We start from the raw sequence: 14587 nt of genomic DNA, 5'->3' as shown, positions 1-14587 counted from the left end.
TTTTTTTTTTTTTTGATGAAAAAAAAACTAAGTTTCTCTCACCTGATAGAACAGCCACGCGGAGAAGATCACTTGGAACAGGTTGTAGACTATCAAGGTGTTCTTAAGCTGAAAAGGTTTTCGGTTTTCCATGACCTTTGGCCCCAACACCTTGACGATGTAGACGTAAAAAAGACAAATAAACAACGTGGGAAAAGGTGACCTCATCAGCAGCCAATTAGTCGTTCTTTTATCTGCGAAGAAATAAAAAAACAAATACAGAATGTCTGAGAACTATTGGAAAAAGTATTTTAACGAACATATTTGTTTAAAACGTTCTCAAGAAAATATCACAAAAATAATGAGACTACGTGTTTTTAAATGATAAAAAATTACAAAGGACATTGTGATTTAAAATGCGGAAACAAGCAATACGTTGTTGAAATATTTTCCAGCAATATTGGAAACATTCTTCCCACACGCGTAAAACGATGAGTGAACAAAACAATGAACATACAAAAACTTGATGTTTTCACGAAACGCTTTCTTTTAGAAAACGAAACTTGTGTAATTAGTTTTCTCATAAGCAAAACCGCGCAAAAATATGGCAATATTCTGCTCTCGCGTGAGATGACCTCGGTGTATACAACAGCAGTGCAAAGTGACAGGCGCGGATGAATGCAACAACGCGAGTTGTACTTATTTTCCTTAGAACCGCGCGTATTATGATCCAGTTGACCATCATTTATCTGCGGCGGTAAAAAACATCACCCATGTCCTTGAGCGTTCTCTTTGCTCACCCAAGAACTTAAAATGCGGTGCGAGGTCGAGCATCCTTTTATGTGAATTCTGCGAATGTCATTTCCTCGATACGTGTCATTCTCATCCTTCGAAAGTTCGAATACCTCTTCCTTGGGTTTTTTCCAACATTTATATGTAGATTGATACTTGCACGCGGTACGTTGCACAATTAATGCTGTTTTGAACAAAACTCGCTGCGTGGATTTAACAAGATGATGAAGAGAAAAAACACTCGTATGCGCGCGCAAAGAAATTATATAGATAGCTGAAGATTACGCAATTTCTTTGTAAAATAGAACGTACAGAACGTGTGTGTGTGTGTGTGTGTGTGTGTGTGTGTGTGTGTGTGTGTGTGTGTGTGCTATGAGTGATTTTATTTTTGATTGGTTGATTGATTAGATGTAATTATCAGTTTATAGATCTTGGTTGTTTACACACATTGAGTGATATTCAAATCAATAGAATATGACAATGTGATGAAGAATGATGAAGAATAATCTTCGGTTTGGATTTCGAAGTAACAGAATAGATTTCACACAAACACTCTCTTCCTATTATACAAATATGTACTCGCATATTTGGTTTTTTTTTTTTTGTGTAAATATATTTGCAGAACCAAGTTCAAAATGCATGATCGTAGAAAAATTTACACTTGTTAGATGCAAATTATCACAGTATAATCTCGCAATTATGACAACATTAACAAACCGCTAATACCATCTCTAAGTTTTTTTTTTTTTTTACTTTAATTGTTGCGAAACGTCCACAGCAAATTGAATATGTAAATACATGTTTTTTCTCTTGAGATGTTCTTTGAAAGATGATAAATAAGATTTACAAGGGTCTAAGATTATCAAATGAATTATGAAAAAGAAAGATACTGCTGTTTATAAAGAGCTATTCAATTTTTTTTTTTTTTTTTTTTTTTTTCATTAACAATTTTAATAGTAAAGATACTTGTATTTCGATGTAAAGATGTCTTAACCCTAATCTCTTGTAAATCTCGGACATTAATGTTCGAGCGATTCTTGAAAATAAGAAAATCTTATTAACTATTTANTTGTGTGTCTGTTGGAAGATGCGTTTTGTTGAAGCGGATCTTCTCAAACGCTTAATTTATCTACTTCTCAGTTTGTTTTGTTTTTTTTTTTTTTTTTTTTTTTTTTTCATTAAATATTTTAAAAGTAAAGATGTTTGTAAGTCGATGTAAAGATGTCTTAACCCTAATCTCTTGTAAATCTCGGACATTAATGTTCGAGCGATTCTTGAAAATAAGAAAATCTTATTAACTATTTAATGGAAGAATTTCTACAAAATAAAAAAACATATATCAAAACTAATGTTATGTCCTCACTATAGAATGTTGAATAAAACCCCGTGAATATTTATAGAGTTTTTGCCAACGTTTTAACCGTTTTTTTAATTAAAAAACATCGCGTCGGACATAAATGTCATGGGTTTGCACGATACGTATCTAAAAAAAAACAAAACAAACAAACAAACAAAACGTTTAAAGAGTTAATTCGACATCTTGAAATTGTTGACTTCTCCTAAAATCGCGAGAACAAACGAGCTCTCGCAAGAATTGTGCCGTGTTTTGTGAAATACAAAGAATTACTTCACTTCGCTCATCACATACACGGGACACACTCGCGACCCCAACGTCACAATTACCAAAATATTTCCTTATTGCTCGCCCAAAGTAGAACAGTAATAACTTTGAGAAAACAGTTGGTTTGCGACTACATTCGCGTCACAAGAGAATTCACTAACGCGATAAAACAAATTTTTACAAATTGTGCAATACATTTTGACGGAACGCGCATATATATATATATATATATATATACATATATATAAGTTGCACGCCCATGTGGGATATGTAAAACGCCCCGCGATTGTCAGTGCGGAAGTCAAATGAGCGCGCGTTTTATCTGCGCGCGAATATCTTTTTACTAGAGAAAACACTCGATATACATGCAAATCGCGTAAAAACCAAGTCTTGCTCTTGGATAATAACAATCGCAAGATGAATCTGAATGAAAATAATTTACGACATTATTTAAATTATTTTAGCATAATGCTAAATCTTTCTGTTATTTTAGTCGATTGGAGATTATTTTAATCTTCAATCGACTAAAACAACAGAATTAATCTCAGAAGAGATTATTCTCCAATCGACTAACAATGACAAGTCGTAAAAACTAAATAAAACATCTAAACTGCAAAAAACAATCTCCGAAGTTGTGAATATATAAACGTTTTTTTAACGATTGAATCACAGAATTACATAAACATTTCAGTTTTAAGAGCCGTTAAGCAAAAAAAAAGAAAACAAATGCGCCATTTAGTATGCGCTATTTGCATTATTTTTCCGCGCGCATTAATAATGTAAACTCGACTCTTCGGAAATATCTGTTTTTTAATACCGCGATTCGTTTGCGACTCTCGAAATTATTGCGCGTCTACGTAATCGTCAATTATAACATAAGTCGGTGATGTCACTTGCGTGCGCGTTAGAAGTGAGAAGTTCGCTCTGCTGTTATTGTCATTCAAATTATTTCCAATGTGCGATTTTGCAAAACAAAAATTCACTCAATTCGCGTGAAGTGATCTTCTTCGACTGCGCACTCACTCACTCGCTCACTCACCTGCGTGTTTGTCCAACATATCGTGGAACCGCTCTATGTATTGCATTATCACCGACATGTTGCCGAGAAACAAATCACCCTGAGAACTACTTTGGACGGATCGAAGTGTCAATCCTTGCGATCACCCTTTTTTTCCTTCTGAAACAAACAACATCAGACAAGAACGCACATTAGATTGTGAGAGAAAGACGTGATACTTCACAAAACTTTTCTGGCATCTTCTTTCAGAGAACATATAGTTACGTTCTCATTAATAGAGATCGTATTAGTAGACACTTTGCTTAACAAAACAAAAGTTTGATGTAATTTTAACTCTTCGCAAACAGACTCCAAAAACGATCTACTAGTTGGACAGACTGAGTCTACGAGACTTTATAAATTCGAATATCTCCGCCAAAAATCAATATTTTTTCAATTTTGTTTGTTTGTTTGTTTTTTTTTTTTTTTTTTTAATCAAAAGTTTGAACGATTCTGCGTCGATAACAAAAAACCAAAGTGAAAAAATCTCTAGTATTTTTGAAGATATAAGCTTTAAAAAAAAAAACCAATTTTTAGTAGTCACTGGTTAAAAATTTTTGGGTCCGGGAGACCCATGTCTATCTGCGAAGGATTAATTTAGTTTTAATTACTTTTGAAGAGAGTTTGAAAAGATACTGGACAAAACAGATCCTAAAGTTTCAGAATTAGGTTATCTTAATAGACGTTAATTAGACTACGACAGTTATTATTGAATGAACAAGACTCGAGTGGAAGAACGTGAGTAATAAGCTCGCAATCGGCGAGCAAATCAGACGTCTGATATCGTAAATCGAAAAACACCGATAATTAGTCATCTCTACGAGATAAACACGGTTTCGAAATTTCGCTGAAATCGTCAATCACAAATCTAATCTTCGCGATCGTATCTAATCTCGACGCGTTAAATTTTAAAGAGACAAATCGTCGGTCGACGATTATCAGTGGCTGCCGTCATGTTATAACAGTACGATCGCGTTTAACAGAGACTACCGAATTTTTTATTCGAAAGCGGTGCGTTGTACGATACAATTGAACAACGTTGTCGTCGCGCAATTCACCATGAATCGACCATGAATCGGCGACGCGGCCTTGAACCATTATAACGGCCACGTTCGCACACGTATCGTACGTATATGTGTTGTACACAACGACGGCGCGCGATTGAATTTCACTTGAGCGCCGTCGCGAATACATAAAACGACGATGTTGTGTACAGCCCGTGTGCATTCTCTCCTCGCTGTCCTGAAATCTGGCTAACGCGATGTCCGCGCCTCGATCGACATCGTTTGTTGCAATTTGTGGCGTGTTTTAGCTAGAATAACGCGAAAAAAAAAAACTGTTTGAATTAAAGACTAAAACTAAAATTATCTTCCAATAATAAAGATAATAAGTTATTTAAAATAAAGATAAAGATAACAAGTTATTTCTTTCTCACGCCAAGAACGTAGATTTTTATTGCCGATTAATAATTAATTGTTATGTTCATGGCGAATTGTCGATCGTTGTGTATGTCTTATTTTCTCAAGGTCTTTGATTACGCTCGCATCGAATGTTTTTTTTTCGCTGTCACAATAAATCAAAGGTAAAATAATTTATTTTTGACAATGTGTAGTAAGAAAGATTAATTATTATTGGAAAAGAATTATAATGAAGGCAATAATTTTTTTTGGCTTTAAATTATAAGTTGAGCGGGTCTTCCAAATGCGTAATTTTATCGAATGTTGATTTAAAAAAAGTATAAAATATAAAAACATGAGGAAAATATATTTCACTTTTTTCGGCGCTTTATGCGCGCGGAATAAAATTTCAAAATTCATTAAAAAACTGTAAATTGTTTTCTGAACATACGCTTTGGACCAAGTAAAACAAAATCGATGATTATTTATTATTACGAGTGTGTGTCTCCGGCTATATATATCTTTTGTTCTTGAATTCTTTTCTTAATTTAATTTAAGAATGTGTCTTCGGGTTTTATAAAAACAACAGAAAGTCTGCTTAAGAATATATCCTGGTTTTATAAAATCAGCGAGTTATCGTGCGTGTTTTGTGAAGCCAAGTATCGACGGATTCGAACACTCGATCAAAGTCTACTTCCTTTTTGAACCGCCGGACGAGTGCCGCCGGCATAATCATAACAGAAGGCCAACCCGTAAATATAATCATTCATTTCCGAGCGTCTCGCCGCGATTTCTCGAAGGATTGCCAACGCGATAGGTCGACGACGAGAAGTTCAACGCGCTATCGAACACACGCGCAAATGGAGGTCGCGATCGGTCCCTGCGCGTGGTCGCGGTTGTTTTGTCCGCTTGTTGCAAAACGAAAACGCGCCAAGCAAGCGAAATACCTCGGGGATTATGTTGCGAAAAGCCGCATATACGTCTACATTATAACGGAGCCTCCGAGGACAGAAAACGTCGGGAATCGTATGTGTATTACATTTGTCGTTCGCATGTATTACGCAAAGAAAATCGGTATCTACGCAAGCGACCAAATGCGAGGGACGATTGATTGATAAGTATCCGAAACGACGCACAGATAGCAAACAACAATGACATCACTGTTGTCGTTGACATCCTGAAAAAAAAAAAAAACAAAAACAAACAAACACGGTTCATTATCGCACGTATAGTTCGTGTGACATCACACCGAAATAAACATTTTCGGTTATTTTTAACAACGCTCACACTTCTATTACTGTAGTGAAAATTTACGAGTGTGTCTTTTAAGTGAGCTTGCTGCCTTATTCGCCAAATAGCAATTTCCATTTATTTCTATTTATTTCCAAATTTGAAAAACTGACTTGGTGAAAAACAATTTTCCAAAAAGAATGAAGTCATCGATCGCCGTAAACGACTGTATTTTGACGAGTTGTCGTACAAACATTACGTGCGATCAGCATTTGAAATTTGCTCTTCTAAAAGATGAAACTGTCGACAAGACAGAGAGAGAGAGAAAGCGCGATATAGATATCACTGTCGCTATCTATGAGTCGTTTCGGATACTTATCAATCGTCCCACATACGTACCTTGGCTATTTGCCTGAAATCCTCACTTGATCTAATCAAGGATGGAAAGAGAAGGAACGAGAGAAAGAGAGAGAGAGAAAGAAGAAACTTGTACACAGAAGAGACATCTCCGTGTACTCTTATCTATTTCTATGATATTGGAGGACTTTTGTACATCAAACAGTCTGTGTGTGATTCGTTTTTACCTCGAAAATAACAAAAATTAAATATTAATTATTTAACGTATTATGTTAATTATTTAATAACTCAAAATTTAACGGAAAATTCAATGTATCAGATCCATTTTATTAAAATTCGAGAGAGAGAGAGAGAGAGAGAGAGAAAGAGAGAAAGAGAGAGAGAGAGCAATACAATAATTATTAATACAATTGTCATACTATACGCTTTAATTTGTTTTTTCATCAATAGACCGCATATTTCGGATAATTTAATTTCACGCGCTACGTATATTCAATGTTCTTGTGTAATTCCGCATAATCGTGCTTCAAAGCTACAACGGTTTAATTGGATAGAGATCCGAGTCCGCATTTTTTTTTTTTTTTTTTTTTTAATTCCGAGATTGAACCTTGAAAACATTCAAGACCACGGCGACCGTTTCCGCTTCCGTTTTATACGAACAAACTCGAGAAGAACTCTCAGAGACGCATCGTTTCTGTGGTTCCTGAGAACGCACGATGCACTGTAGGTCAGTGTCTTTATTTAGACTAGAATGCACCTGCTTGCGTCGTCTATATTTACGATGTCCGAGATAAAATCGCGAGGCAATGATAAGCACTTTCCGCGCACATGCCGCGTTATGCGCGATTGTATAAAAAAATTTATTTTTACTCGTTGAACTGGTAATTTGCGCTGTGTATTCCGTGAGTATCTCGGAAAATTTACCACGCCGTATTGCACGGAAGACAATGCAAAGAAATATTTACGGCGAATATATTCCTTGTGGAAAAAGTCGCTGATGCGCGTCGTGGTGGTGCGAGGTCGTCTCGGCTTTATCTACTTGCGCAAATAAACGCCGGAGTACGCTATCTGCTGGTTGCATAATGATTTTTACGATAATCGCGGGAACATAATATGTTAGCGTAACGCAGCCACGTCGGTCTGCACGCGCGCGAAGGGTTAAATCTGGACGTGATATAACGACGCCGGCAATGACAACTATGACGATAAAGATGACAAAGTCGACGACGACGACGACGACGACGACGACGACGACGCTAGCAATTGCGTTCACTGGAACACGTCCAATCTTACGGATACCGATCGTGAAAGTGTCTTTTAAAAGCCGGGGACCATCGTTGATACATCGCGTCGGACTCGCGGCCGTGTAAAACGGCACCGTAGGAAAGTCTAACGAATATGGCTTACGCGTGCGATGTCACAGTGACGGATTCAGAAGACTCGGCTCCTCTCTTTGTTCAAATATAAAAGTTCTTTGGCTCTTCCGTCACTTATTGTTATTTTGAGTTTATATTACGGTAAACACGCAAGCTGCAAATCAACATATTAATGATAAAATCTTCGTTTCTTTTCTTATATTAAATAATATATGTCAAAATTATAGAAACAAACCTAATAATTACGTCATCAAAACAACACTTCGAGTGACAATATTTGCTTCCCAAAGAAACGATTCTAAGAAATTTATTTTTCACAAAAACTCGTTAAATAATTTATAAGAATTGCAATTAAAAATCGCGGAATGTTAAAAGAAAATGTGATGCTCTAAAACAACAAAGAAACGATCATGTGCGATAACAATTTCTTCGTGTTTCACTTCTGTACGGCGTCGGTTACGGCTGCGCGTCCATCGCTGCTTTGGTACCCGCCGCCGCGGCGAGCCGAAAGTGCAAGTGTAACTATTACGTGCAACGCAATCACCTGGTGTGTTTTCAGACGTTAGGTGGTGAATCGCGCGCTTGAGTAACGAAGGATAGTAAAGGCTCTTGGTAGAGAAAAAGAGAAGGAAACATACACCGAGAACAGAGCGAGAGAGAGAGAGAAAAGAGGCAGCGGAGAAAGGCCTATCCAGACCCCAACACGCCGTTCGTCGTTGACACTCCGAGAAATTGCGGTCGCGTGCTGTCACTGTCTAACACGCCGGAGAAAAGTGATGGATTACGACTTCGTCGTGTATTACGATAGAATAAAAACCAAGAACCGGCTCGCGCCTAAATCGGCGCGGAGAGTGTTTGTACAATAAATAAAATTCGATCACAGACCGACATCTGTCAAAGCAGATAACTCTAATCGGTTTGGAGAATTAATTCATGTACAACTTGTGTCTCGCAAATGTCGAAGTCTTCAATCCCCGCATTGACGGATGAATATGTATTATTGCTTTTTTGTTAAATTTGTTTATTGTACGACGCATGAATAATTTTTTTTTTTTCATATATTTTTTTCTCAATTAATTTAGAAAACATGTAAGTTTTTACATACAAAAGATCTTCGCAAAAAAATAAACAACGTGTATAAAATATGCAGCATAAAGTAACAATCGTTCGCTTTGTTGACGTAATTGACATGTCGTTGCCGCATGTGTTTAGAACCGTTCATAATCGAGTGTCGCTCGCGAGTTAAAACCAGGTCGTAATCGCGAACACCGGACGATGTATGACCGCAGCGCAGCGCGGTGCGGTGCGCAGGGCGTTTCGTTAACACGTCCGCGCGTTATCGCTCTTACAAACACAATTCTGTCTAATCAAAATAAAAAAAAAAATAAATAAAAAAAATAGAAATTGTGAACAAATAAAACGCGTTAACTCTTTCTTCGGAGAGAAAGAAAAAAACGCCGACGACTGACAGGTGTCAAAATCGCTCGTGATAGCGTGCCTGGGAACGGAGAGTACGAGAGTCGCAAATTCTCGCATTACGCGATTGCAATTGCATAACGATCGGGATGAAGAGATCGCGTGTCTCGGAGACACTATACACACATACACACACACACACACACACACAAGAAGAAAAAGAAAGAAAAAAAGCGCGCGTGCCGTAATTTATTTCCGGAAAAAGTAGGCGGAATTGGAGATGGATAGAGCGATTAACGCCGACCGAGTAGTGATGACGATGATGACGATGATGTGGCTTTAACTTGCCGACGACGTGACTGTATCTCGGCGTTACGTCTTCGACACAACAATGTCTCTCTCTCTCTCTCTCTCTCGTTTAGATAGGGTGTAAATATCGGGTGTAGTTACTTTCACTCGACCACAGATAACACCGAGCGGAGGTTGAAACGAGAGGAGCACATCTTTTTTCTCTGCGGTATCGCGGTTGAACGAACGAGAAGCGAAAATTGAAAACCCTTCCGGCACGGTTCGCTGTTTTCGCCCAATAGGAAGAAACGTTAGTTATTTTACTGCTATTATTTTATTTGACGTCTCTTTTTATTATTATTATTATTATTGTTATTATTATTATTATTATTATTATTATTGATAAATTTGATTTCTCTTTTGTTCGCGCCGCCCGAAAAACAATTTAATTACAAAATACAGACGCGGCATTTGTCTCGACGGTGTGACGATAATGCTATTGCCCACTTATCCCTTCCGTTCTTTCGGTCGCGCACGTAACAAAAGTACAAACACACGTGAAATCGCGTTGGAAGAACCGCGTGTCAAGGCCGTTGTTAGACCTCGATTAGTCGTCGTATAATCATTACGATCGTCCTTCCCGCCTAATCACGTGCTCCGGAGGACTCAACGTGACAAACGTCGAAAGACCGTTTTAGATTACGAGAGGGAATAAAAAGTGATAAATAAGAGAGTGTGATGATAAACCCAAAAAAAAAAAAAAGAAATAATCTTAACGCAATTATATCGTGTTCTGAATTTAATTGTCGTACGTACAATCTTGTACACGAAACGATTGTTAGGATTTTACAAACACGTGATACGCAACCCGAATATTCGTCAAATGTCACGAACTAACTCTCGACGATTAACTCGTTGACCGTATCCAATTAATCAATAATTTCGATTAACTCGGTTTCTCATGTCGCTTCGACTAACGCGCTCTCAAGGACTCAAGATTGGACCTTCGTATTTTTTCGTACGTGTTGCATAGTTTCGATCAACGAAAAGAAAACGAAATATGGAAGGGACTCGTTAATTGCATGAACCTTGAGTGTCGGATTGCTTAGCACCGATCGGTCACGTTTAAAGATTCGCTTCGACACACACACACACACACAGCTGTCACACAATGCTGTCTTTTTCGAATTTAGTCTTCTCGATTTTAAAAACAATTCATCATGTTTGCGTAAGAGAAATCATTGTGGGAATCGAGAAGGACAAAAATTATGAAAGGAAGGACAGAGTGTTCCGGACTTAGTCGGTTTGTTCGCAATAACATTAGTGTAAAAACAAAAAAATTATGATACAAATTCTAAGTGAAAAAATAAAGTTTTTTTTCTCTACAAAAGTGTATGTATTTAAGCACTAAAAATAATTTTCGCAAATTTTCCTCCTCTCGTTTGTGTTTGAGGAAAACGTTAAATGGAAAATTCAATTCACACATTCCGAGTCAATTCGCGATTTTCGAGTAACGCGAAAATAATTTGCAAAATAATGACGTGAGTTTTACGTAAGATATTCACATAATATTTGTAAGAAAAATTTCTCGTTACAAAAATTCACGAGTGTATTTGTCAAGTTTTCTACGTAAAGTCTCACGATTATCGACGATGATTTTGAAGAAATATTACAATATTTTACGCGTCAAATTAATGTAAAAACGTCAATTTTTTGTATGTGATACAATTGTGTATTGTTATGTTAATTAATGTAACAATGTCAATTGTATATATGATACAATTTAATTATGTTAAAAAGGGGAAGAATGGGGCCACGGTAGTCAACCACGGGTCAAACGATCATCTCAATTGCAAAAATTCTAAAGAATGATATATATATTATTTTTTATCTAATGGTTTTTACTTTATATATAAAATTTATCTAGAATTTATCTAAACTAATATAAAATTTATCTAAACTATAATTTTACTTTATATTAAATTTATCTACGCTATATATGTAGTATTGTGCATATGCGAATATCTACAAAAAAAATACATTCAATGAAAAACCAATTTAACATGTATTAATAAATTTCCTCAAGCGAGCGTCATTACCCCGTTCTCTCTTTTACTTCAAGAACAACTTTATATTCAGTAAGTAGGGGATTCAAAAGCAATAAAATAAATTTGCGTATAAAGAATACGACCGATTTGTGCAAGCACGTTGTCAGATATTGAAAAAAAACACTCTCTCCGGGTAACAAAATTTTAAAAAATGGTAAAGAATAATTAAAACCACGCTAAAAACCACGAGTTGTTGATATACCATTAACAACGGTTTCTTTCACATCTCTCCGTCTCTAGACAATCACCGAGGCCAATCAAAAAAAGAGTTTTAAAAATCATATTTGCACGGATCTGTCTTAAGAAATCCCGGGAATTGGAATAGAAAGAAACGCGTCAGACACATCAATAGATTCTCTTGTTCGCGAGGTACTCCGGATGCAAATGTCGTATTCGCTTGATTTATGCACTTGACAAATATTTGTCTTTTTTGCTCATACCTGCGCGGAGACAAATAAAGCGCGCGAAATACGCGCCGCGCCGCTCGGAATCAGTTAATGCAATTATCGTTTGATTTTTTCTCTCGTATCTGACGTAATTTGGAGAACGCTCGAGGGAATCGGGAGATTGTCACATCTCTTTTTTTGAGAAATCCGACGCTTTGTTTTCCGACGCGCACGATGATTTCTTTGATGATAACAATAATAATAACATGTCGCTTTGTCTTAAATTTTACCATATAATCTTCGGGCGGTGCATCACGACGAACGCCCTGATGTGCAGCGCGCATTAGCGCACATGTGGCGAAGTTTATACCGTGCGTATACATACGCGCACGCACGATATATCAGCGAAACTCGAACGAGGACAGATCAGAAATAAGGTCGCATCAGAAACAGGATCGTCGTGGATGGCGATTTTCTTGTAAGAAAACGCGTTTATATATATATATATATATATATATATATATATATACATCGTTCGCGAAACAACGCGCAATTTGACAATAACGTACATGAGAGACAGTTATTTTTCGAACAAAGGATAATATCGGCACAGTCTCAAAGAGATAAAGACGGCGCGCACAGAAAATGCTGCCTCGCAAGAAAAGAATTCGGTGTTGCGAAAGAAACGGACTGACTGTCGTGATGACGATGAAATGACGTTCTAATGATCAGGAGAGAAGAACGTGTGACCTCTGCCATTTCTTCTCCGGGGAGTTGCATAACCAATTGCAACCGTGCATCTCAAAAGAAAAACCGTTGCGAGACAATATGATATATATCGAGATAATAACAAATCGGTATCGCTGGTTATTATTACGCGCGCGAGCGCAACAAAACATTAAACCGGACGCAACAACGATTTAAATGTTATCACCGGACGCGTGAATATTCATCATCATATCCCGCGAGACGTGTTCTCTCTCCTCGCCGAGGAGATTACAAAACACGATTGAGAACGAGCGAGAGATGGTCGGCTCGGTGGTCTAGGTTTTATATTCATTGCGCCTCGTGCGTGTATTTTTGTCGAAACGGTCGTCGATAACAGCGAATCGCTATAGAAACAATCGCTCGCGGTTCGCGTATGTCATATATAGTTCGTTACGTTACGTGTACGGGGTGGCCGCGAATTTATCGCCATTCCCGCGACTCAAAAAATCGCAGACATCGCAACTTTTTGCTGAAAGAAACAAAGCTGAGAGAGCAAAGTCGCGGAAATTTCTCTCGCGCTTGAGAGAAAAAAAACCGCGAAGAGATGATTAGAGGACGTTCCCGCACCTTTTGCATCGGGTTGTCTCGATGATACACAGATCACAAAATGCGCGTAAAGGTCGGATGATGTAATCAAAAACGCGAGAAAGCGGATCTTTCGTAAGTCGACCTTCGGAATCTCTGTTTCCGCGTGTTTTGCTCCCGCGCATGTGCATGCAATTTGCAAATTTCGCGCGAGATTCTTGAAAAGAGCAAACAAGACTTAAACCGGATTCAGCGGAGCGATTGTTTTTTCTTTTTTCCTTGCGAAAACACACGATCTCGATTGCCTAGAGTGCAAGAGTGATCGAACAGCTACGGCGGCGGCGGAGCTGCTGCAGGGAAAGTGCATAGTTGCATCAAGTTGCAACTTGCCGAGAGTCTTGCTGTAACGCGTTAATAGTCGGAGGGAAAAAGAAAGATACAAGAAAGGAAGAAAGAGAAAGAAAAATGTAGGAAAACGATAGAGAAAAAAATTAAGAGAGAAAGAGAGAAAGAGAGAGAGAGAGAATCCCCTCGCTTACATAAGCGACGATATTAAAGTCCTTCCTCAATGGACGTTCGTTGATGAGCAGCCGCGGCGAAATGAGAAAAGACTTTGAAAGCCTGTTATCAACAGTCTTTTCGAGATTCGCCGAACGAGGTTTCAAATAGAATTACCTTCCTATTGTAATATGCGAGACAAAAGTTGAGTTATTTTGTGGAAAATCACGGGGAGTGCGAATTCAACCGATCGATCGAGACGAGATTTACAAATGCGTTCGTTTTACGACGAATTTTGATAGTAGCGTCCGGGTCTGATTATTATTCATTGGAATTGTGTTTGGGAGTTACTTTTTTTTCCAGTGTACGACGGCGCGTCTAAATACAATCATCGCAGAGGATCGAAAGATAAATGATAACAAATCGAAGACTCGAGTACCGCGCGAGCACGGGACGCGAGAGCAAAACCGGACGTACAAGCCTTGAGAGTTCGCTCGCTTCTAAGCATCCGGTGGACTTACACATATGTTAATATCGAATCGATCATTAATAATCGATTGTTACTTTTTTAATAAAAATAATTCCGATAAAGAAAAAAACGTATTGATTCCCGCGGCGGCGCGCGCGCGACAAGACCTTATGCTGAAAAATTCGGGAGAAAGCAGGACTTGTTTCGATCTCTGTCAGAAAATTTGCCGCTCGTGTCGCAACACGCCAACGTTTCACGTAATAGGTAGATAAGTTGGCGTTCGCGCGCGCGCGTGAACGAACGTGTGACGAGTGCCAGTT

General features: G+C 37.9%; 1 protein-coding gene across 5 annotated transcripts in view; it reads right to left on the bottom strand.

The window, feature by feature from the left end:
- Positions 1–14587, bottom strand: part of LOC109855314 (elongation of very long chain fatty acids protein AAEL008004-like) — a 34921-nt gene that overhangs the window by 6573 nt on the left and 13761 nt on the right. For 4 of the 5 annotated variants that reach the window (XM_020429444.1, XM_020429446.1, XM_020429447.1 and 1 more), the window contains exons 2-3: positions 3432–3569; positions 43–233 (exon numbers count right to left, since the gene is read on the bottom strand). In XM_020429444.1, the coding sequence (XP_020285033.1) occupies positions 43–233; positions 3432–3489 (249 nt within the window). In that variant the 5' untranslated portion in view covers positions 3490–3569. The remainder of the gene's footprint in view (positions 1–42; positions 234–3431; positions 3570–14587) is intronic. The other variant, XM_020429443.1, reaches the window with a different exon arrangement.

The sequence above is a fragment of the Pseudomyrmex gracilis genome, unplaced genomic scaffold, assembly GCF_002006095.1.
Source record: "Pseudomyrmex gracilis isolate BER0280 unplaced genomic scaffold, ASM200609v1 scaffold_87, whole genome shotgun sequence".
NCBI lineage: Eukaryota > Metazoa > Arthropoda > Insecta > Hymenoptera > Formicidae > Pseudomyrmex > Pseudomyrmex gracilis.
This window is presented reverse-complemented; position numbering and strand designations above follow the sequence as displayed.